General features: G+C 43.6%; 12 protein-coding genes across 12 annotated transcripts; 7 read left to right on the top strand and 5 right to left on the bottom strand.

Annotated features, from left to right (window-relative positions):
* Window positions 1-46: 46 nt before the first annotated feature.
* On the top strand, window positions 47-801 carry V2V93DRAFT_328164 (thymidylate kinase-domain-containing protein; the record flags this gene model as incomplete). The annotated part of the gene is made up of 2 exons (XM_066907584.1): window positions 47-203; window positions 263-801. 2 exons carry the CDS (start codon window positions 47-49, stop codon window positions 799-801), a joined length of 696 nt encoding a protein of 231 aa, XP_066763676.1.
* V2V93DRAFT_375169 (rRNA processing/ribosome biogenesis-domain-containing protein) lies at window positions 769-3,239 on the bottom strand. Its single transcript, XM_066911420.1, has 3 exons — window positions 2,886-3,239; window positions 1,975-2,825; window positions 769-1,923 (listed from the first exon to the last, which is right to left on the bottom strand). Exons 1-3 carry the CDS (start codon window positions 3,195-3,197, stop codon window positions 861-863), a joined length of 2,226 nt encoding a protein of 741 aa, XP_066763675.1. The 5' UTR covers window positions 3,198-3,239; the 3' UTR covers window positions 769-860.
* A 144-nt stretch (window positions 3,240-3,383) lies between these two features.
* V2V93DRAFT_375165 (uncharacterized protein) lies at window positions 3,384-5,031 on the top strand. The gene is made up of 4 exons (XM_066911419.1): window positions 3,384-3,496; window positions 3,568-3,616; window positions 3,678-4,457; window positions 4,515-5,031. Exons 1-4 carry the CDS (start codon window positions 3,477-3,479, stop codon window positions 4,728-4,730), a joined length of 1,065 nt encoding a protein of 354 aa, XP_066763674.1. The 5' UTR covers window positions 3,384-3,476; the 3' UTR covers window positions 4,731-5,031.
* Window positions 5,024-5,675, top strand: V2V93DRAFT_375162 (uncharacterized protein). The gene is made up of 3 exons (XM_066911418.1): window positions 5,024-5,135; window positions 5,192-5,219; window positions 5,278-5,675. Exons 1-3 carry the CDS (start codon window positions 5,069-5,071, stop codon window positions 5,567-5,569), a joined length of 387 nt encoding a protein of 128 aa, XP_066763673.1. The 5' UTR covers window positions 5,024-5,068; the 3' UTR covers window positions 5,570-5,675.
* V2V93DRAFT_375160 (uncharacterized protein) lies at window positions 5,596-6,749 on the bottom strand. Its single transcript, XM_066911417.1, has one exon. It carries the CDS (start codon window positions 6,457-6,459, stop codon window positions 5,719-5,721), a length of 741 nt encoding a protein of 246 aa, XP_066763672.1. The 5' UTR covers window positions 6,460-6,749; the 3' UTR covers window positions 5,596-5,718.
* V2V93DRAFT_375159 (vacuolar protein 14 C-terminal Fig4p binding-domain-containing protein) lies at window positions 6,555-10,037 on the top strand. The gene is made up of 3 exons (XM_066911416.1): window positions 6,555-6,681; window positions 6,762-9,257; window positions 9,314-10,037. The coding sequence occupies exons 1-3, from the start codon at window positions 6,678-6,680 to the stop codon at window positions 9,898-9,900; spliced, it is 3,087 nt and encodes a 1,028-aa protein (XP_066763671.1). The 5' UTR covers window positions 6,555-6,677; the 3' UTR covers window positions 9,901-10,037.
* A 97-nt stretch (window positions 10,038-10,134) lies between these two features.
* Window positions 10,135-12,633, top strand: V2V93DRAFT_375158 (RNA polymerase I-specific transcription initiation factor RRN6-like protein). The gene is made up of 4 exons (XM_066911415.1): window positions 10,135-10,306; window positions 10,376-10,482; window positions 10,537-11,488; window positions 11,543-12,633. The coding sequence occupies exons 1-4, from the start codon at window positions 10,186-10,188 to the stop codon at window positions 12,565-12,567; spliced, it is 2,205 nt and encodes a 734-aa protein (XP_066763670.1). The 5' UTR covers window positions 10,135-10,185; the 3' UTR covers window positions 12,568-12,633.
* A 17-nt stretch (window positions 12,634-12,650) lies between these two features.
* On the bottom strand, window positions 12,651-12,947 carry V2V93DRAFT_382455 (uncharacterized protein; the record flags this gene model as incomplete). The annotated part of the gene is made up of 2 exons (XM_066912152.1): window positions 12,651-12,701; window positions 12,756-12,947. The coding sequence occupies 2 exons, from the start codon at window positions 12,945-12,947 to the stop codon at window positions 12,651-12,653; spliced, it is 243 nt and encodes an 80-aa protein (XP_066763669.1).
* Window positions 12,948-13,007: 60 nt separating this feature from the next.
* Window positions 13,008-14,506, top strand: V2V93DRAFT_375154 (Arginase/deacetylase). Its single transcript, XM_066911414.1, has 3 exons — window positions 13,008-13,657; window positions 13,713-13,849; window positions 13,906-14,506. Exons 1-3 carry the CDS (start codon window positions 13,122-13,124, stop codon window positions 14,451-14,453), a joined length of 1,221 nt encoding a protein of 406 aa, XP_066763668.1. The 5' UTR covers window positions 13,008-13,121; the 3' UTR covers window positions 14,454-14,506.
* V2V93DRAFT_375153 (rRNA-processing arch domain-containing protein) lies at window positions 14,388-17,932 on the bottom strand. The gene is made up of 3 exons (XM_066911413.1): window positions 17,815-17,932; window positions 15,322-17,765; window positions 14,388-15,258 (listed from the first exon to the last, which is right to left on the bottom strand). The coding sequence occupies exons 2-3, from the start codon at window positions 17,758-17,760 to the stop codon at window positions 14,515-14,517; spliced, it is 3,183 nt and encodes a 1,060-aa protein (XP_066763667.1). The 5' UTR covers window positions 17,761-17,765; window positions 17,815-17,932; the 3' UTR covers window positions 14,388-14,514.
* Window positions 17,921-18,710, top strand: V2V93DRAFT_375151 (uncharacterized protein). The gene is made up of 3 exons (XM_066911412.1): window positions 17,921-18,326; window positions 18,394-18,436; window positions 18,512-18,710. Exons 1-3 carry the CDS (start codon window positions 18,122-18,124, stop codon window positions 18,522-18,524), a joined length of 261 nt encoding a protein of 86 aa, XP_066763666.1. The 5' UTR covers window positions 17,921-18,121; the 3' UTR covers window positions 18,525-18,710.
* A 611-nt stretch (window positions 18,711-19,321) lies between these two features.
* On the bottom strand, window positions 19,322-21,373 carry V2V93DRAFT_375147 (uncharacterized protein). The gene is made up of 2 exons (XM_066911411.1): window positions 20,988-21,373; window positions 19,322-20,925 (listed from the first exon to the last, which is right to left on the bottom strand). The coding sequence occupies exons 1-2, from the start codon at window positions 21,053-21,055 to the stop codon at window positions 19,644-19,646; spliced, it is 1,350 nt and encodes a 449-aa protein (XP_066763665.1). The 5' UTR covers window positions 21,056-21,373; the 3' UTR covers window positions 19,322-19,643.
* Between the last annotated feature and the right edge of the window lie 531 nt (window positions 21,374-21,904).

The raw sequence follows: 21,904 nt of genomic DNA, 5'->3' as shown, positions 1-21,904 counted from the left end.
CTCAAACTGACTTGCGACTGACAATAACGTATTGCACACAACTGGGATGACTACTTCTACTACTTCTACTTCAAAAAACCGTGGACTACTGATACTACTGGAAGGTCTGGATCGTGCGGGCAAGACTACACAATGCCAAATGCTCTGCAATAGTCTGAATGAAGCAAACGGGCCAGGATCATGTCGCGTACAAAAAGTTCCTGGTAAATACAATATCTCCATATTTAATTCTACTCTTGAGCTAATTGTATGCTTATTTAAGATCGCACTACTCAGATAGGTCAAATGATAAATTCGTATCTGGCTAGCAAAACTACTCTTCCTGATCAATCTATCCATCTCCTATTCTCAGCTAATCGATGGGAACTCCGGCAAACTATCCTCGACTCCATTTATTCTGGTCAAACAGTCATCCTTGACCGGTATGTGCCATCCGGAGTGGCTTATTCTCTTGCAAAGGGCGTCGCCGATATGCCGATAGATTGGTGCATTGCCCCAGAGCGAGGTCTACCCCGACCTGACATTACTTTATTTCTCGATATCGAGCCCGAACACGCGAATATACAATCAACTCGAGAAGATTTTGGGCAAGAAAGATATGAGGTTAGCGAGTTTCAGGTTAGAGTGCGCGCATGTTTTAAGGAGATTCTAGGCGACGGCGAAAAAAACTCTGGCGTTTTAGATATGGGCAAAGTTATTACCATTGATGCTTGTAAAGATATCAAGACCGTGGCTGCTGATATTTGGCAAGCTGTACAGTCGCAGGATGTAGAATCCAGTGAGATTGCGACAATTACATGAATTTTTCATTTCAAGATTCTAGAGGAATAATATATCATTATACAAGTAGACATAAGGATTTATTCATCATCATCAGAAGATGCCTCTGTGTTGAGCTCAGGAATCTCAAAATCTTCATCTTCTCCATATTCATCATCAGTGACATCGGCTTCTTGTTCAGATGCATTTCTTTCCACTGGCATACCGCTTTCTGCGTCCCTGTCTTCATTTGGTCTCTCGACGACGGCTTTGCCTGCGGTTGACGCGACGATCTCAGAGACTTCATCGTCGTCGTCTGATTTTGGTCTCTTTGCGTATAGCTTTTCCTCAGTCTCAACTTCCGCTGCTCGTTTCGGTAAACCTGGAGTACTAGTAGCTATTGTCTCGGGAATATCTGGCGCAGTTATTGGCTCACCGATCTCGGCTTCAGGCGTTGGCTGCTTTTGTGAATCAGTTTTAGTTTCAATTCCTGAGACTTCTTGACTTATGACGGCTATATCTTCAACGAAGCCCGATGGCTTGGTGGTAGCTTTGTCATCAAACGATGCATTTGAAGAGATCTCTGCATCTTCCATTTCTTCGTCATTACCATCTCGCTCTTCATCTGCAGCGTCCCTTTTAATCAGATCTTGTAGCAGCTTCAACGTCGTAGTGGAAGCAGTGGCCTCAATCTCTTCTTTTCGTTTCGGCATTGGCGGGAACCGGGGATGTATCAAGCCGCCGAGCAATTCACTAGCTGGAATCTTTCTTGAAACCATGGGCAATATACTCCAGCGTATACTATTTCCCGGTTGCAAAACAGCAGCTATAAGCAATTTCTCCTCCTCTGAAGTTACATTATTATGAAGTAACAGGGCAAATCTGTCAATGCTGGAACGGGAACTTGCTGGCAGATCGGGCATAGTCACGATAACTGCATGTAGAAGGTTGACAACAGGTATCTTGAGTTCAGAGGGTGGTTGTGAAATAAATGCAGAAGCATGACTGACGAAATCAGCCAGCGTGGAAGAATCCTGAATTGTCTTGACACTCTCAAGAGCTATGTCAATCACGTGTGTGATTTCTTGCGTGAAATCTTCGGGGACAATTCTCATCGTGAGTAAATAGCTTGTAAGAAATTCGAACATAGGAATAGTAAATGGACTAGAAAAATAATTAGAACTGAAACTTGAGACTGGTTTACTAATAGCGTACCTGCTAGGAGTTAGCTTGAAATACTTCAGATGTGAAAAAACTCTTTCAGTGTGTGGAAGCATAGACTGTCCGACAGCATTCACGACAGCATTCAGCAGACTATACGTATTACCATGTACAACCGGCAAGATCGTCAAGATAAAATCACGGTCCTGTCGCTCTGACGTTTCTATGAATGCAACATCGTCTGTATTGATGTCTAATACCCGGTCGGCAAGCTCAACAATCTTCGAAAGTGGGACTTGTACAGGTCGTTTTGTTTCAGTTGACAGTATCGATTGGAGTAATCTGAAAAGCATTTCAAGACGTAGGACGCTATTATAGCGACTTTGTGCATTAACGGATAAATCCCATCCTAAGGGAATTTCGGTATAACTTGACTCCTCTATCACACAATCGAATATTTGGGAAATTGTCTTGTGTGCTTCCCCAATCACCTTTATAAAAGCAATTTGCCATTCTCGGAGCTGATCTTTGGGAAAGGTCAAATATATTGACGAGTAAATTTTTCGACACCAGCTTTCGACCTCAGATTCAACGGCTGTACCTGTCCAAGTACTTGAGTTCAAAACCGGATACACAATGCTGTTCATGAGCTTAGTCACGAATGGACGAAATGTGTTCGGGAAATTGCAGATCAAGTCATGAAATGCAGGTAATGCAATTAAGAGTGCCTTTACTGTCAAAACTCCTGATTCAGGAGAAGCTAGGGCAAGTAGAGCTGTGGCATACGTAGGAATATGAGGAGTTGCAATTTCGCGGATTAGAGAGGGCTTGTTTCGTACGCGAAAAAGAATAGTCATAACGGCTTGAACAACTGCGTCCAAAGTATCATAATCATCTATCCGTTTCTATTATTACTCTTGTCAGTATACAAAAGGTCAAGATATGTAACATCTGGGAAGGCTTACTTCAAGAATAGAAATTAGTAGCTTCATCCAAGTCTGTCCATGACTACCAATAGATTCCCAGTCCACACTAGTCAAAGCACTAACAAGTTCAGCACCGGATCTCTTAATGTCTGTCTTAGAGGACTGCAAAAAGGCAGACAGCCGAACGCGCACTCGGTGAAGAATCTGTGGATCAGACTTGCTAATGATTTCTCGCGAACCAAGACAAAGCGCGGCAGATCCGACGCGTAAAGGCAGTGATGACTCCTTTTCTGAAGATAAAGTCGTAACTAGGCAGGTCCTGAGCAGTGATGACTGCATGCTTGTAGACATTTTGTCTACTTACTGATTCTCAGGTATATAGTAAATCTTTTCTCAATATCTCTTGTCGAGGAAATCGGCTATTTTATTTTTTCTTGTATGCGGCTCCTATCACGTGAAAGGGGTAAAACCGGGTAATCATTAATTAGTGCTGAGAAGTACGCCGAAGCAGTACTAAAGCCGCGCACACTCTGGCGCGACTGAAAAAAAATTAGAAATAAAGGACGTAAATCCAGGATCTCTGTGTCGACTGTCCGCTGCTTGAATATCGGATAGAATATTGTTTAAATCATGGCTCTTCCTGTTACTGTGTATGTGCTGTTTAACTTCTAATTATAATTGCTGGAAAAAATTAAATATGTTAACAGACTGTGTGTGACAGACTTCCTGAACTAACGGACCCCGTCTACTCGGCAGTCATCGACTCTGGCGTATGCAGATTTTGCTGTATTTTATGGTGAAAGAAGACTGACGTGATGATATTCTGTTTAGGTTCTGCTGAAACTCACAAAGCACACGTCTGAATCGTTTCCCGCGACTGTTTGCGGCCTCATCCTTGGTCTCGATGCCGATTCCGTTCTTCAGATTACGCACGCGTTCCCCTTTCCGACCGAGTCTACCTCCGCCTCTGGAAGTGATGATTTAGTAAACCCTCGATCAAAAGTCAATCTCAGATACCAGGCTGATATGATTCGGTTGCTGAAGGAGGTGAACATTGAAGCTAACCCCGTTGGCTTTTATATTTCTTCGTATCTTGGTGGATTCTTCAACCAGGCACTTGTCGATAGCCTTGTTAGCTTCCACTCCAGTAATCCCAATACCATTGTTCTGGTCCATGATGTTACAAAATCGTTGCAGGGAACTTTATCGCTGAAGGCATACCGTCTGTCTGAGCAATTTCTGGCTGCAAACAAAGCTTCTGGCGGCAAGTTCTCAAGCGAGGCAGTCGTCAAGCACGATCTGACTTATCTTGATATTCTTGAGGAGCTACCTTTGTCAATTAAGAACTCTCACCTTGCTACTACCTTATTACAGCACCTTGACTCACCTGCATTTGCTAAGGAGGAGGATCCCAAAACGCTTATCTCGTCTTCGAGTCTGGCACCAAACTTCGATGCTTTAGAGCTTTCTATTGATCCTTATTTGGAGAAAAATGTCGAGTTTTTGATTGACTCGGTTGATGACTACTACTCTGAACAAGGAACTTTCAACTATTACCAACGTCAGCTTGCGAGAGAGCAGGCTAAGATTCAACAATGGATTCAGAAAACTGTAAGATATAGGTCGTACGATTTTATCAAAATTTTGAAGCTAACTTTCAAACATTAGAAAACTGAGAACGCTCTCCGAGAACGCGCGAACCTGCCCACTGTTTCCGAGGATGACTGGCAGAAGCAGTTCAAGCTTCCCACTGAGCCGTCGCGTTTAGACAATCTTCTCATTTCCGCACAGATTAATCAGTACTGCAACCAGATTGAGGAGTATGGCTCTGTTGTCTCTGCCAAAATGTTCGCCATTCAGAACGGACTTGATATTAACAACTAAGGTTTATGAAGTATGCATATCTGATTTTAAAGACTTGATAAAGGTTGGTTTAGTGTTTATGTTCATACTGGTTTATCTTGTGTATTTGTATGCTAGTTTTTTAGGATTGGTTTAGTCGTAGCTTAAAAGTGCTTTTTTTATAATTGATTTTTTCTGTCCATTCTTTCTTCCTACCAGCTTTCTTACTGGTAGTTATACATACAGTGACCCTAATACCCTAAAAGGAAGAACAGCGCCCGAGGGGTATGTACTAAGTAGATACAACATAGATCAGAAAACAACAAACTGCCGACGATTTGTGCTTTGAATATACTCTCTTCGTTTCAGCTGGCAGAATAATGGCGCGACGGGTACTTTTTCAAACGCTTCCTCCGGCGATTGCTGTAATTGGAGGCGTGTATAGTGGTGTGTATGAATTATTTGGGAATGATGAGGTCGGTAACTAATTTGTCTCTGCATAGGTTACCAATTCTTTGATCCGCTATTCAAGTACGACAATCACGGTATTATTCAGTAGTCATCAGATACTAATTCTGCTTTTACATAGGGCTGAGCGCGACCGGATGATTCAGGAAGGCGTACTTGTATTACCAGAGGAAGTTGGCCAACAGCCAGCAGGGTCTACTGTAACAGGCGATGTCCCATTACAGAGCATACCTAGCATGGCTTCTGCAGCAGTTCAAATCAACCCGTTTGAGCCGCTGCTGTTCAAACCACATCCGCAGAAATCATATTGGTATTTCTTACTGCATCCCAAGCAGTTATTTGGGTCGCGACCTTTGGATGCAGCTGAGGTGGAACACATGAGGATAACTACTTCGCCGTCTACAGAAAATTAAGATGGGTGGCTATCGAAGTTAGAGAATTGATGTTGATATGAGCCTTTTATGTACATAGAACTAGTTTCATAAAAAATATGAAGTCTGATACTTTTTAGAAAACCTGATGCAGATTCAGTCAGTTTTATGACTTGCAGTTCTCTATGAGATTAATGGGCTTTTTTAGATAATGCCCGAGATTTTGAGGGATGGCGGAATCTTCTAAAATCGGTTCGGTCACTTGATTTTTCGCGAAGCTGCAGCCGCTTCTTGTATTCATGAGCACGATCAAGCTTCCTTCCATGGTGAGGGCAAAGCCAGCAAGATACCATTATAGATCGCTCTGTAGGCACACCTTCGCCGCCAGGTTCTGAGTATCTGAATAATGCCTGTCGTTTTTCCAAGTCTGCTCTATGATATCCGGAATCTTTCCAGAGCTGAGCACTATCAGAATTAGCCCTGTAGTCCCTATCGCGTACTCTGCAGCCAACTTCTGCGCAGATGCCGCGCTCTCCTCCAATATTTTCTTCATATTCATGTAGTGTACGCCATCTCAAGCCAATTTGGCCACTTCTATAGCGCGATAAGTCAACAATAGGGAAATCTTTAATCAGCTTTGCGGAATATTGCTTTGCGATTTTACGACCATATTCGGCTGCCTTTGCCTCACGATCTCGAACATCTATAGAAGGAGTAACTGATAGTTGTTTTTCAGCGCCATTTGGACCGTTCTCTTCATCGGCATCATCGTCCTTGTCGTCCCATATGAGTCTATGGGATCGTTCGAGTAAATCGCGCTCTGTGACTATTGGTTTACCAGAACTGATGTCATCGCTCAACTGGTCATTCCGAATAATTTGTTTTGAATGCGCTTTTGGCCTATATCTGTCATATCCCGACTGTGAGCTCATGCTTGAATTGACTGAACATCATAATTCGAATGTTGCGTACTAGTAGGAACACGGAAGCGAGTGATGATACTGCAATCGTACACGCGTTCAGAGCCCGAACCCTTTCGTCGTTGTATTGGCGCACTCCCAAGACTCATCCAACTCAAATCAGTCATTCTCAGATAGTCGCCGACAACGCTTGATTCTGGCCGCATTAAATTGTTGTTCTTACTTCTATCATGAGTGAGTGTTTTATTAAAATATTGATCGTTATTGAACGATTTTTAATCTGTAAGTATTGCTGCTAACTGGAGATTGAACAGATAAGGAGATACAGCGCGGCCTCAACGACAGGCTTTATGAGAAGCGCAAAGCCGCTGCCCTCGAGCTAGAAAAAACAATTAGACAATGTGTTGACGATAACGATGATGCGAAGATTAGATCAATTGTCGATCAACTCTGTCATGACTTTGCGTACGCTGTACATCAACCTAATGCTCGTAACGGTGGCTTGATCGGTCTCGCTGCCTCGGCGATCGCACTTGGTCCTCATGTTGCGCAATACCTTGAAGATATCATTCCTCCTGTTTTAGCGTGCTTTGGAGATCAAGACGCGCGAGTGAGGTATTATGCTTGCGAGAGTATGTACAATATTGCAAAGGTTGCGAAGGGAGAGATTTTACTGTATTTCAACGAGATCTTCGACGCGCTCTGCAGACTAGCAGCCGATACGGAGTTAACAGTGAAGAATGGTGCCGATTTGCTCGATAGGCTTATCAAAGATATTGTTGCCGAAAAGGCAGCTACCTATGTCGCCGTTATCCACACCACTCCTGAAGCTCCTCCTCCTGATCCTGCAGAAGATAACGACGACCCTTCTAAACCTGTACTGGCACATGAGCCTGTTCAAGATCCGCACGGTGAACCAGCATTTCAGCTTTCTCGCTTTATTCCTTTACTCATTGATCGGATATATGTTATTAACCCTTTCACGAGAATGTTCCTAGTGTCTTGGATCACTTTATTGGATTCGATCCCTGATTTAGAGTTGGTTTCGTATTTACCAGATATTATTGGAGGTCTACTCAATTTTCTTAGTGACACCAACGTTGATGTCAGAGTAGCCACACAAGGTGCTTTGGATGGCTTTTTGCATGAGATCAAACGTATCACCGAGTTGAAGAGAACTATCTTTAAACTGCGAGCGCAGCACGTAACGAATGAACCTATAGAAGCATCTCCTGCTGCTGCTTCTACTTCCGCGGACACAGGGTCAAAGTCAGCTGAATCAAAGGAAGGAGATAAAGCTGACTCTAGTCAACGGCAAATTAATATATCCCGACCTGTTGGTGAACATGGTGACGCGGCTTCAATTGGGGAGGAGCAATTCGTTACCACTGAGGGTGTATCTATCGGCCCCAGATCCGATACGGCCAAATCCGGAGATACATTGACTATTGAAGAAAGTTATCTGGACGAGGACGAGGGTTTAGGATCGAATTTTTACTTGGCTTCAGCTATTGCTGAAGGCATTTATTTGCCTGGTCAAGATGTCAAGGTTGATTACGCTAAAGTGATTGAGATTTTATTATCTTATCTTGATTCAACTGAACAGGAAATTCAACTTACGGTGCTAAAGTGGATTGAGAGTTTCTTTGATATTTCACCTGACGATTTACTCCCCTTCGTCCCGCGATTCTTATCGGTTCTACTTCCGACGATGGCACACGACAACGAACAATTGCGGAAGTCTGCAGAGAGAGTTAATGATGAGCTGATGCAGCTTATTATGTCTGACACTGTTATTGATGAGGAGAAACGTGGCGGAGAGCTTGATGATCCATTTTTCTCGTCTACGCCAAACCTGCCCCCTCTAAAGCAAGGATTCTCTGTCCGAAGCCTTTCTCCAAATGCCAACCGAAGCCTTTCTCCTCAGCCTACCTCCGGGAGACACTCTTTATCGGGGGATAGAAGAGATGATGAAAGTTTGCTGAGCAAGTTGACTAATACGACGAACGCCTCGGCTGTAACTTCACCCACAATTGTTCCTACTGAAACCAATGAGTCTAGTACTGCAAATGATACCGGTGCTGTTGCGTCTCACAATCTAGAAGAGCTTTTAGACTATCCTGCCACAGTCAATGCTCTGACTTTGCATTTTCTTAATGAGCGGGAAGAAACAAGAGTTGCAGCTTTAGATTGGCTACTTATGCTGCATAGAAAAGCGTCAAGCAAAATTCTTGCTATTAATGATGGCACCTTTCCTGCTTTGTTGAAGACTTTGTCTGATTCAAGCGATGCTGTTGTTACAAAAGATTTGCAGTTATTGGCTCAAATATCGTATAACTCCGAAGATGACTACTTTGCGTCGTTTATGCTGAATTTGCTTTCACTTTTCAGTACTGATAGAAAACTTTTGGAGACTAGAGGAAATTTGATTATTCGTCAGCTGTGTGTCAGTTTGAACCCTGAACGGATATATCGAACACTGGCGGAAATTTTGGAAAAAGAGGATGATGTAGAATTTGCGAGCATCATGATTCAAAACCTAAATAATAATCTAATCACTGCTCCAGAGCTTCAAAGCCTTCGTCAGAGACTACGAAATTTGGAAGCAAAAGAGGGTACGAATTTCTTTATATCGCTTTTCCGTTCGTGGTGTCACAATGCGGTGGCGACCTTCTCTCTCTGCCTTCTTGCGCAGGCATACGAGCAAGCATTTCATTTGTTGCAAATATTTGCCGATCTCGAGATTACTGTCACGCTATTGATTCAAGTTGACAAGCTTATTCAGCTCCTTGAGTCGCCAGTCTTTACTTGTAGGTTTGGTATATTTTCTACTCACAGGTATATAGTATACTGATGTATTTTATAGATCTTCGACTACAGTTGTTAGAACCCGAGAAATATCCGTTTTTGTATCGCTGTTTGTACGGTCTTCTGATGCTGTTACCTCAGTCCTCAGCCTTTGCGACTCTTCGCAATCGACTTAACTCCGTGAGTGCAATCGGCTATCTACACATAGTGCCACCGCCAATGTCTTCATCCGCTGGTTCCGGAATTACAAGTAACTCTGGAAAGCAACCTGTTTTTAACCGATTCAAAGGTCGGATAGACGAAGCCCGCTGGAATGATCTGCTAGACAAGTTCCGATCAGTGCAGACAAAGCATGAACGTCTGCGCCGTCAGGCGCAGGCACCTAATCCATCTACCGGGTTAGGCATGTCTGGAATTGATTTTCCTGTAAGCAACGGCCGGCCGAGCCAGAATATCGCATCGGCTCCTGAACCTCCTCAGCCGCAACCGCTCCATCATCATCGGACTGCGCTTTCATTTATGTCTGGGAGTAAAGGCTTTGGACATAGTAGTGGTCTGAGTTCTGTTCATGGGAATACTTCTCAGTCTTCCGTTTCGCACCGTGAATCTTCCAGAACTTTTAGATCTGGAAAGAGAGTTTTGTAGATTCAATTTTATATGGATTTTAAGCTGTATTGTTGTGTAATTAGTTTTAATATGTGATGATCGTGTATGATTGATAAATAGTGAACGTCAGAGATTGAATAGTTCCTAGATTGAATTGACTCTTTTCGCAAGCGATATGCAAATTGCCTGCCAAGTCGTAAACTTTAAACATTTAGGGTTTCTATTAGATAAAAAGTCGTCACTGAGGGCACATACTTCCACTTTGCATCGCAAGAGAAACAAACACACTTTAACGAGTATTTACGTGCAGATCAATGGTGTGCAATGTGGCCGACAGACGGCGATCACGCAGTCCGTCTGGAGTATGGGCATCTGGGTGGTGCTTTATATGAGCCTTCGTTATCCCTGGAGGGATCATGGATCTATCCGCGTCTAAATAATCATAGTATGTTATTTTGCAGTGATATTAGCTGTTGCAGCAGGAGCATAAATTAACTGTCTTTTAACTATCTAGGTCCAAGGTACAAAGTAGCGAAATACTTAAAAATATATGAACGCGCTTCTCGACTCTCCGGAAATGATTCAGAGCGGCTTCCACTCGATTATTTGCGTCGACAACTGGTATTCTCACTCCTATAGGCATTCGTTGTATATTTTTTGCTGAACTTTAAATAGAATAAATCAGTGCCTGACTCTTTTGTTCCCAGTGAAATCATCAGTGACGCATTAAGAGAAACTAGAGCAGCCGACAAAAATCCGCCTTTATTAATTGATCCAATCCAAGGCCATCTACTTGATTTCGGATACCTGCGCGATTACACGGCTGTTCGTCGTCGAAAATGTGTGGCATATGCCAGTGGTATAAATACAAATATCTTGAATGTAGCTGGAATAATTGATGAAGAATTTAAGCTAGATAGCCATGCAAATGCGTCTCTCGAATTACCGATTATAGGACAATACCGAGCTTCTCTGGATCTTCAAGAACCTATCCTGGGGGTAAAATTTGCCGGGTCAGAGCATACAGATAGTATCAGAGCCTTATTATCGGTCAGAACACGATCGGGAATATGGTTTTTCAGGCCAGGAATTGCTAGGGCTGAGCTTTCTCGGCAACAAATGATGACAATTGATCTTATCTCAAAAATCGATGCTCCAGCGTTTAGCTCATTTTCGGACATTGCGTTTAATCCTTGGTACTGGAGGCAATTAGCAGTTGTCGATACGTTCGGCAATATTCAGTTGAGTGAGATGAACTCAAGGAATGTTGGTGAACAGACACAGAATCTAAAAATGATTGACAACGATTTGAATGAGGAGCCAGGATCTCATCGACTATTGTGGGGAACGAATTTGAATAGTCTTATAGTAGTAAATAGTAAGACTATTCAAGAATTCGATCTTAGGCAAGGCACGGGGGGGTTTCCAGTAAAATACGCTCCACGAAAATCATCTAAAATACTCGACGTATGCAATGTGCCGGAGAAAAGTAACGAGATCGTGGTTTTAACCACTGACGACTTAATATGGTTCGATTTACGATATTTTCCCAAAGAAGCTCTGGCTTGGAAGCATTACCGAGATCATGATTTAGGATTGAAATGCTCCACTTTCACTAAAAATGATGGTAAGCTTACTCTTGCAAAAGTAGCCGACAACGGTATAATTAAACAATCATTAGATACATTTGCACTTTTATATTCGACATCTGAGCCGCTCGTCACTTGTTATCAATTCGGTATGCGAGATAATTTACCATTTTCTTGTGAAGACCCGTACATTTTTTCTTTAGGTCGTGGACCTCGTGCCTTGAGTATTATTCCAGTACCGTTTGAATTATCACCTCGATCAGATCTTGAAAATGAAATATCTGAATGTAGTTTCTTGACTACATTTCAGTTATCGATGGACTACAGTCTGGTGCAAAGAGTGTATTGCACTGATAATATCAGTAGTCTAAAATCGGTGGCTCTTGAAATTTGGGTAGATTCCGAGAGCAGTGCAAACGAGACTGAATCGACACTACCGCGGGATCAGACACCAGTGATCAAGCCTAAGATGGTAGAATTTAGCTTTCTTTATCAAATGATCTTTCAAGAAGATGACAAGACGCTAATTACTAGTTCATCCGACGAAACCACGCGAGATGTTTGCGAACGTATTTGGCAAAGTGTGACTGCGTCAACAAATTCGAATTTTAGAACTCCAATGACATTTTCAGAGATTGCAAAATATTCTGGTGTTAATGATGACTTGGCATCATTCACTACAGGACTACGAGAAGTAGCCGAGGCGTTAATTAACCAGGGATACCGAGTATATAATATTGGTTTGGAAAATTTGCCATACATTGGTTTGAACGGGTTAGATGCCCAAGGTATATATGAAAAATTTTTAACATTGTGGGTTCGCTCGTTGCCTACTTCTGCGAAAATTGTCTATCACGAGGATTCGAGCGGAAATATAGTGCGCGAAGAGGCAATCCGACCCGTCGCAGCTAAAGTTAGACTAAGAAGAGAACGCATATCGCGAAAGATCGCCGGAGATTTAGCCATGCAGTCCGCAGTTGTTTCGCAAGTTAAAGAGCAATTTGATGGCGATAAGAGCAACGTAGAAAGTGCACTGCAAGCTCTTTCGCAGGTTGTCAGGTTTAAGCAACGAGTTCAGGCTGGTAGTAATTCGCAGAGGTTGGCGTCAGAGTGGTAATTATTGATTATGAAGATTGCTTTGTTGGCGTGAGTGTACAATAATGATGTAATAGAATTTTTTTCCATAGTCCTCATGATATATTATCGACTGGGATGTGAAGTAGCTTCATCTTGTAGTAGTGCAATCGTTTTCTATCAGTGATCCGTTAGGTTCTGTCCACTTCGAGAAGTCAAACTGGAACTCACAGCAATAGCTTGGGGACTTAATCCATTATCACAAAGACTTAGGCATGTATTAATTGTCGTTTTATCAATGCCCGCGTCCAGAAGACTTGCGATTTCGTATAGCTTGACCGGGATCTCGTCGTTGCCCGGCAAGGCTTCTTTGTTTGGCGACGTAGGATTCGGCGATTGTCGTGCAGATGAAGAGTTTAGCATTATGCGCAATTCACCTGGTTTATACCGTTCGCAGATCAAAGAGGATGGGAAAATGTGGAAGAGCTCAATCCAAGCACGCGTTAAAGTAGTCAGCCCCTGAATATAAACGACGCGTTTCTGCAACTCCCACCGCGCCAATTCAATTACTGTTTACGCAAATCAACGCAATGCGCTATGATCAACAGCTCACCAATAAAATCCCATAGGGTTGGATATGCTTACAGTGCCAACTACACGAAGTTAAATGACTTACTACCCTCAAATATTGGACGTGCGTCGCTGATTGACGACCTCATACGCGCTTACAATTTATTACCAAATTGCGATATCATTGCACCAAGCTTCGCCTCGAAGCTACAGTTATGCTCATATCATGATCAGGATTTTATTGCATTTCTGTTAGGTGAAGAAATTGCTATAGGCGACAATGAGGAAGATGATAAGGAAGATGATAAGGAAGATGACCTGGAGCGGCGCTTAGAACAAAGATATGGGGTAGAGTTTGATTGCCCTGTATTTTCGGGGTTAGATAAATACATTCAAGCATTAGCTGGAACCACAATCGCATGTGCACGATATGTATCACAGAGGCAAGAGTCGCTAGAGAAGCAGAAAATAGCTATAAACTGGCACGGAGGCCGACACCATGCTGGTAAAGACCAGGCGTCAGGATTTTGCTACGTTAACGATATCGTGCTTGGAATACTAGAGTACATCATCATTTCATTCATTATTTAGGTCTACTATTCTGACTGCTATAAATAGACTCCGGAAGACTTTTGATAAAGTCATGTATATAGATCTTGATTTACACCACGGCGATGGCGTTGAAAAAGCATTTGCGCATTCAAAAAAAGTGCTCACGGCATCAATTCACAGATATGATCGTGGGTTTTTTCCAGGTATTTACTCATCGTCAAACATGTTCTATAAATTGCTCGTTAATAGTAATAATTAGGCACTGGAAACACAAAGTTCAATGGGAAGGGAAAAGGTATTGGCTACTCAATAAACTTAGGTTTAAGACCAGGTCTATCAGACGCGTCACACCATCGTATTTTGAACGAAGTCATGCGTCCTGCATACGTAGCTTTCAAGCCAGATGCTGTGGTTTTACAGTGCGGTGCTGATGGACTTGCAAGAGATCCGGCTAAGGAGTGGAATCTGTCTGTAAAAGAGTTAGCAAAGTCCATTGTCGAAATCATCAATTGGGGAACGCAGCCAGTGATCTTGCTCGGAGGCGGGGGTTATAATCATACTGATTCGGCTAGATTATGGACTAATGTCCTTGGACGTCTGACTCTGTCAAATGAGGAAATTGAGAAATGGGATTTAATTCCTGAGACAGCTAACTGTATCGATGAGTATGCTGAGGACGGATACGCATTTTACGTTGATGGTGAGGTAAGATCTGTAAGTGACCGAAATCTACATGACGGATACCTTGATCGAGTTATTGAATTTGCTAAAAATCAGCTTGATTTGATTGATGCAGCTGAATTATAATACAGAAGATAAAAATGCTATAGAACTACATTATACACTAACGCAATATAAAATGAATATCTTACAAATACAAAGATCCAGCAGCCACCAAATCTCTTCTAATCTTCTCCATCGCAGTCTCCATTTTCTTTTCCAAAATCTCATTGCCAATGACTTTGGCCGCCATCACCAACTGTCTCAACAATTCCTCCAATCGCTTAAACATACGAATTAAACTACCTTCGTAGACATCCGTCATTTTGCAAATCTGCGCAAAGGATCCACCTTGCGCCCAAGTATAAACGACTTCCATAACAGTAGGCTTGAATTTATCCACATATTCGTCTTCTGAAATCTCCAACTTACTCTCACGCGACACTTTAGCAATTCTTCTAGCCGCCTCTTTAAGGTCTCGATATGGTTTTGCAAGTTCAGGCGGCATCTTTCCGGTCTCTTTACTTTTCTCTTCAAACACAAAGCAACTAAGCAAACCTGCAATAGCCTCAGGCGAGAGTTCATTGAACATGCTGTTGAAAATCATTTCGGTGAGCAATAACTCATCGCCACTACTAATCTCACACGCTACGCGACCTTTGACTTGAATGATATCATCTTCGCTGATGAAACCAAGGCGACGCAAGACACGCTTGCGGTACTTAAGCTCGTCGAGTTGCATTATTGAGTGTGCTTTGTTAATCTTGGCTTTGGTGGCAGTGATTTGGTTTTGAATGTCAATCTTGACAAGGAATTGCTTGTACAATTCATCCAAGTCTGGCGAGTCGTGAACGGGGTTAGATTTCAGTTTAGCTTCCAAGTTGTCGATTTTCTATCCTTCAGGTTAGTATGATATCTTCGAAAAGCAATAAATAGCTGTAGAATAAGCGCCAACCTTCATAAGCGTAATAAACGCATCATCGTTGATCTTCATGTTTTCAATAGGATCTAATAGCGTGATACCGTTGGGGAATCTCTTCTGTACTTCTTTAATCGACTTTGCAATATGTTCACGTTGCTGTACCGCCCGCAAATCATTGCCAATGAAAATCCTCAAATTTGAGATTTTCTGTAAGCATCCCATTGTCACTGGGACCACTTCAACTTTACTTTTTCCGTCGGCGTCAGGGGGGTGCACTCCGTCAGGTAGTTCAGGATTCTTGGGTGTAATTCGTGGAGAATCTTCGGCAACATTGAGAGCCACATCAACAATATATGACTCGTGAGGTGTATACGTCATATTCTTCTGATGCTTTGGCGGAGAGCGCTTAGAGTATGAAACTACGGCACCCCATCCAAAGTTTATGCCTTTGTAAGACACATTGACGAGTCTGCCGGCTGTCATAAACGGGATAGCGACAGAGGGATGTGAGATAACAGTTTGAACATCTTTATAATAACTATCAAGTTGCTGCTTGAGGTCATAGTATTCTGCAATGTCTTCTTCCTGCTTGATTTCAACAGTATTGAATTTAGCAATTTCGTCAGCAAGCTCTTTTTCCAATAGCGGAACCTGCGATGTATTTTGGAATTGGAAAAAGCAGCGTTCGAGCATATACTCTGGAGAAATGCCTTCAACACGCATCAGATTTAAAATCATATTGTAGCTCAGATGGAAAGCCGAGTCAAGACGATCAGCTTGACCCTTAACCATTCCCTTCGCTACTTCGGGCTCCATTTTCTCATCAATCATAAGAATGACAATACCGCGGTCATCGAGACCACGACGACCAGCACGACCCGACATTTGAATATATTCACCTCCAGAGACCCATCTGAAATTCTTTCCGTCCCACTTGCGCACGTTTGTAAAAACGACGGTTTTGGCCGGCATATTTAGACCGATCGAGAAAGTTTCGGTAGCGAAAAGAACTTTGATAAGACCTTCCTGGAAGAGGATTTCGATAACTTCTTTAAGAATAGGAAGTAAACCACTGTGATGAATACCAATTCCACGACGGAGTAATGGCAAAATGTGCTTGATCTGAGGCAGTTCCTTATCCTCATCTGAGAGCTGGCTAATTGCGTTCTGAAATACCTTGGAAACCATATCTTTTTCAGTGTCATCATTAAAATCAAGCTTACTCATTTGCAAGGCAAGAGCCTCACATTCTCGTTTACTAAAACTAAAAACGATAACGGGATTATACTGCTTGGTCATGATCATCTTGACAATCTTGTAAATATCAGATGGACCCTTTTGTTTCTTTTTGCCTTTATCCTTATTCCTTCGGTCATTTCCATGACTTTTTCCTTGATCGGCAGCACCGTTCTGATCATTCGCGAGCTGTCCCATTGCTTTTTGGAAAGAATCCTCACGGAAAACGCTCTTCTCGTCAACAACGAGATGAATACCATCTCCACCAGCGGGAAACAAGTAATGCTGCAGCGGGGTAGGTCTGAAATCAGTATAGACAACGTGGCAAGGCTGGATATGGATCTTGCAAATCCACTCAGCAAATTGCATCGCGTTGGGGATTGTGGCAGAGAGAAACACATAGCGCACCTTATCCGGCAGGAGAATAATTGTTTCTTCCCAAACTACACCGCGCTCAAGATCACGCATGTAGTGAATTTCATCAAAAACTACCCACGCCACTTCGCGCATAATCTCTGAACCACGATAGAGCATCGAGCGCAGAATCTCGGTGGTCATGACAAGACAACTTGCAGTCTGGTTGATTGTCACATCGCCAGTCATGAGGCCCACATCTCCGAATTCCGCTAGTAGTTCTCGGTATTTCTGATTACTGAGAGCTTTGATGGGTGATGTATAGATAACACGCTGTTTTGCGCGCAGACTCTGTGCGATCGCGTACTCTGCTACTACGGTCTTTCCCGCACTAGTGTGCGCAGAGACAAGCACGGACTCGTTACGCTGAATCGAAGCAATAGCATTAGCTTGAAATGGATCGAGGGTGAATGGATAGACGCGCGCCGGATCAGCAGGCGGAATATGCTCAGACAACGGGATGTAGTCGTAATTTGGCGGCAAGGCGACTTGATGTCGCACCTGATGATTTAGCTTCACTTTCCCGTCTTGCTCGACATTGACAGTAGAAGACGCTTGCAAGCCAGAAGAAGCAGTCACTTCACGGGACGCCTCCTGTTCAAACTCATCGGTGACGACTGGTTCGGCGGCGATATTCTCAGGTGATTCTTCAGTCCGTACCCGCTTCTCATCGGACTCGCTGTCAGATTCGCGTTCTCTTTTATTTCCGTTGGCCTTTGAGCTTTTCTCTGTACCATTTTTCAACAGTGTTGAGGGAACTACTGTGTGTTTGACGGGCGGGGTGTTTGCCGCTTCGTCAAAAACATCAAAGAGGTTGTCCATTGTGTCTACATCTAATTAGATGACTGTTTAATACCTGGTTAGAATCGCACTTACATACTGTTGAGACAGCACTAGCCTCTATAAGTATATGATCCCTAAATCTATCACAGCAATAAGAAGTGACAACCGGATCGTTCTAAGAAAAGCCAAACAGCTTGCTGCGGAAACCAATTGCTCAATAAAAAAACACCGCGATGAGATGGCTCAAAACTTTTCTGACTGGGACTTTCATATATCACGTGATATTTGATCACGTGAATGCAAGTTCTGCTGCGCTCGAGGCAATGATTTCGTTTTGCTGTACCGGGATTTCTTCACAAACTACATCCAAAACCTCGCTTTTGAACACAACAAACACACAATGTACACACCTACCATTGCTCGTGCCTCTGTCCGCTCGGCTGTTCGCGGCATGTCTGCTCGTGACCTCGTTTTATCGCGCGGTTTCAAGACTTCGCAAGTCGCAAAGGCGACTCACCACTTCCCCGAGGGACCATATCACAACTTGCCGTTCAAGGTGCACAATCGCCGCATCCCTTTCGCTATTCCTTACTTCCTCTTTTTTTGTATGTCATGAGTTTTTTTTGCGGGTATATATCTGAATGAGGATGGTGTTGATATGTTTTATGCTAGTCATTCCTTTCGCGACTCCCTTCGGCATGGCCGCCTGGGCTTTGTACGTTTCTTTTTCTACATTTGGAGCTTGAAATGATTGTCTAGATTACTAACATCAAGTTTTTGATTATTATAGTAGCAAGATGTGAACGCTTTTTTCCATTATCAAATCATTTCACATAATATGCATTTTTGAACATAGGAAATATACACCAGCACGAGAAGAACAGAAGAGAAATTTTAGGCATTGCGAATTCTATATTAGTAATGAACTGGACAGGGATCGGTCTTGAATAATGATTTCTACAAGAATACATTAATTTAGTATATCCGCATCTTCAATCTTTCGTAATTGTAGATTTTACATAGCCTTTTCAAATCATACGAGACTATGGTGTTCGCCCAATCAGAGACGCTCTAAACTGATGTTCAACTGTATTTGCGTTTATGGAATAAATGTAAATACTTTTTTATGTTTACGTTTATCACGTGATCTGAGATTAAAGACGCGTATCGACGCGTACTGCCGAATGAAAACTACAAACAGCAGTAAACAAGTGTAGCCTTATCAAACTTACTCATCCTCTTGATCTAGAGATGCTTTTGTCCGATAATAGTACGAAACCGGGGCAGAATATTAACTAGAAGGAGTGGCTTTTGCATGTCGTTCTTCCAGATGAATGTTGCGCAAAGGATTTCCTATACTTTCTTATTTGAACCTGCCTGGATCTATATACCATGGGCCCATCTAATTTTTTGTTAAAGTTTTAACGTTTCTCAAGAGCCCAGTCGTATAAATACGGCTTTTGTTTGGTATGCACAGAGGGTTATTGCTCGGTAGATGTCGACAATAGTGGTTGAAGGATAAATCAGCATTATGTCTGATACTTGCACTCTCCGATTTAGAAGTTTGTGGTTACGACTATATAGGAGCTTCATCCAAAGGTATCTGAGAAAATCAATTTATTAGCTATCATTCATTTTTTTCTGTCTTCAACGTCATAATCATATGACATACATATATAAAGCTGACTCTATCCAGCTTTATCAATATTCATACATTAATCTACTCCGTGCAATAAACGCACGTCCACTATTACATTACAGTTTCTCCTTCATTTTCACCACTAAAATCAAATAGACAAAACGCCAGTAACTGCACCGCAAAGCAAAAGCCAAGCCATTTCTCCCCGTTCCAGACACCACACCACTTCAATTACATGGAAAAAATTGCAACACACAAACGCCAGAACTCGAACAAGATACCTCTACTGCGGCATGAGCGCTCCGCCAACCTCCATCACATTTCCAAACTGTTCGGATTCACCAGCTCGTCTGGGGGCTGTGTTTGCAGATACCGATGTCTGCATAATAGCCGCACTATCAGGTTGATCGAAATTGAGACGCCGGCGGGCGGGAGTGATTATTGGTGTTCGCGGATGCCACTGAGTTTGGGCAGGAGATGGGGTAAAGATATTGACATAATCTGAAAAATTGAATCCTTGGGAAGGTGTTTGCGGTCCAGTACCCCCGAGAACCGGCGTGCCAAACGGAATCGAGCGGGTTTGTGACGGCGGCGTTGAGAGGACAGAAGGAGGAGGTAACTGGTGCTGTGCGGATGCCGGTGTGGTATTATTACTAGCAAAGGCAAATCGCTGTGCAGGTGATGGTGAGGTGGCTAGGTACATTAACAAATCTGCGCCTTCTTCGCCGCCGTGGCCTTGTGAAGCGTGTGCTTTTGGCGCGAATTTGCGAGGCGGTGTGCGTGGTGGGCTGCTTGCACGATTGCTGTTGTTGTTACCGTTAGTTGATGCATTGTGACGGTTTTTTGCAAGTTTCTCGATCTTGAAGGAATGAGGGTTGTAGTTCTCAGCTGACACGGTCGAAGCAGTTGACGCGACACTGCTTTGGTTCCGTCGGTGGTGTTTCGCCGCAGACGACACCTGGCGTGAATGCTTCTTGCTCGGACTTGTGCCGTTAGCCATTTTCTGCAATGGAGGCGGATGAAATACTGCGGCAGCTGCGGCAGGGGCCGGAAGCACCGGAGGCTCAAAAGGCTGGTATCGTGAGCCAGGGTAGACGGGCGACGACTGACTCAGACGCAGACCGGCAGGATATGACGGGCTCGCTACAATAAACACGTCGTCGTCGTCGTCACCGGGAGATCCAGAGCGCCAAGCGGTGTAGTTTGCCTGGACAAACTGTTTTGCATCGTCGGAAAAGGTGCGGGTGCGCTTGCGGTCCGCTGGTGAGAGGTAGGCTGGATGCGAGGTACCTTTACTCCGGCGTGCCGAACTGGACTTTGGTTTTGAGTAGCTGTGTGAATGAGAAAGAGGAGGAGGCTTAATAGGCGATGAGAAGGAAGAAGGGACAAAGTTCTGGCGGTGGATGCTCGGGGCCGAAGAGTCGTTGGTGCGGGCCGAGGAAGTACGCAGGCGCTGCTGCTCGACCTCTTTCGCGATGCGCGGCTCGATGGAGTCCAGGTCGAGGTTTTCCCATCCTCGTTTTGTTTTGTAGGAGGCGAGAGCGAGTCTGTTTTGCAGCTGGCGGGTGATCTAGGCAGGCAGACAGGTTAGAAGAAAGAGAGAAGATGAAGAAGAATGAGCTAAGAGCTTACGCGGGCGATTTCTGCACGGCGAAGGACGACCTTTTCGACGGCCTCGACACGTTTAGCATCCATGCCTAGGAATATAAAGAAAACAAAGGAGGAAAGATGGCAAGAAGAAGGAGATGAAAAGAGGCAAAGAGGAACGAGACGAGGCAAAAGTGTGATGTGGACTCGCGCGCGGTTGCCGGGCGACACGAAGGAAGGGGGCGTACGTGTGTTGGGTGCCAGAGCACGGAGCGCCAGAGGCTGGGGACGACAGCGACCAAAGCCCCAGAAGAGGGAGGTGATTAAAACCGCATTTGGGCAGATTATTAAAAGGAAAGCTTTATGTTCTAGCGTTCATTCTGAAGAGTTTTGGCTATGATTTTGGGAAGAAAGTGGTGGAGTTGGGAATAGCAAGGAAGAGCAGAGCGATACTACACCTATATTGTACTATACTAATGTATATCTTGGTTTACATGCTAACTGCTCTTCTATTTCATACCGAAATAGACTATAAGCTCATCTGAAATCTCTGCCAACGCCTCATCTGGCCCTTGCTCTCTTTGTGGCCTTCATAGTTTGTCAAACCGACGCGACAGACGCGTCGCGTCTTGCCGCTGTTCATGCCCCAGATTAGCGATGGCTGTCTGCGGCCCTGCTGCTTACCTCCGTTCTGCACTATCTTGCGCTCTTCGCGCTCGCGAAAGAACGAGCAAGGGCAAGATCTGAGAAAGATTGATTGATGGTCTCCTTCTCGGTCAGCTAATGGCCAAAAGAAATGAGAATGACCGAAAAGGAGGGAAAAAAAGGAAAGAGCATAAACTCTAAAAGCTTAATCTGCACGCGTCGAAGCAGACCCCCTTCCGCTATCAACCTCCTTTTCGCCGTTTTCTTTCCCTTTTTCGTATTCTGTTCTTCAGCTGGACCTGTTACTTTTGT

Source organism: Kockiozyma suomiensis (genome assembly GCF_038497685.1).
Source record: "Kockiozyma suomiensis strain NRRL Y-17356 unplaced genomic scaffold V2V93scaffold_15, whole genome shotgun sequence".
Lineage (NCBI taxonomy): Eukaryota > Fungi > Ascomycota > Lipomycetes > Lipomycetales > Lipomycetaceae > Kockiozyma > Kockiozyma suomiensis.
The sequence above is the reverse complement of the archived record's forward strand: the minus strand, read 5'-3'. Positions and strand labels throughout refer to the sequence as shown.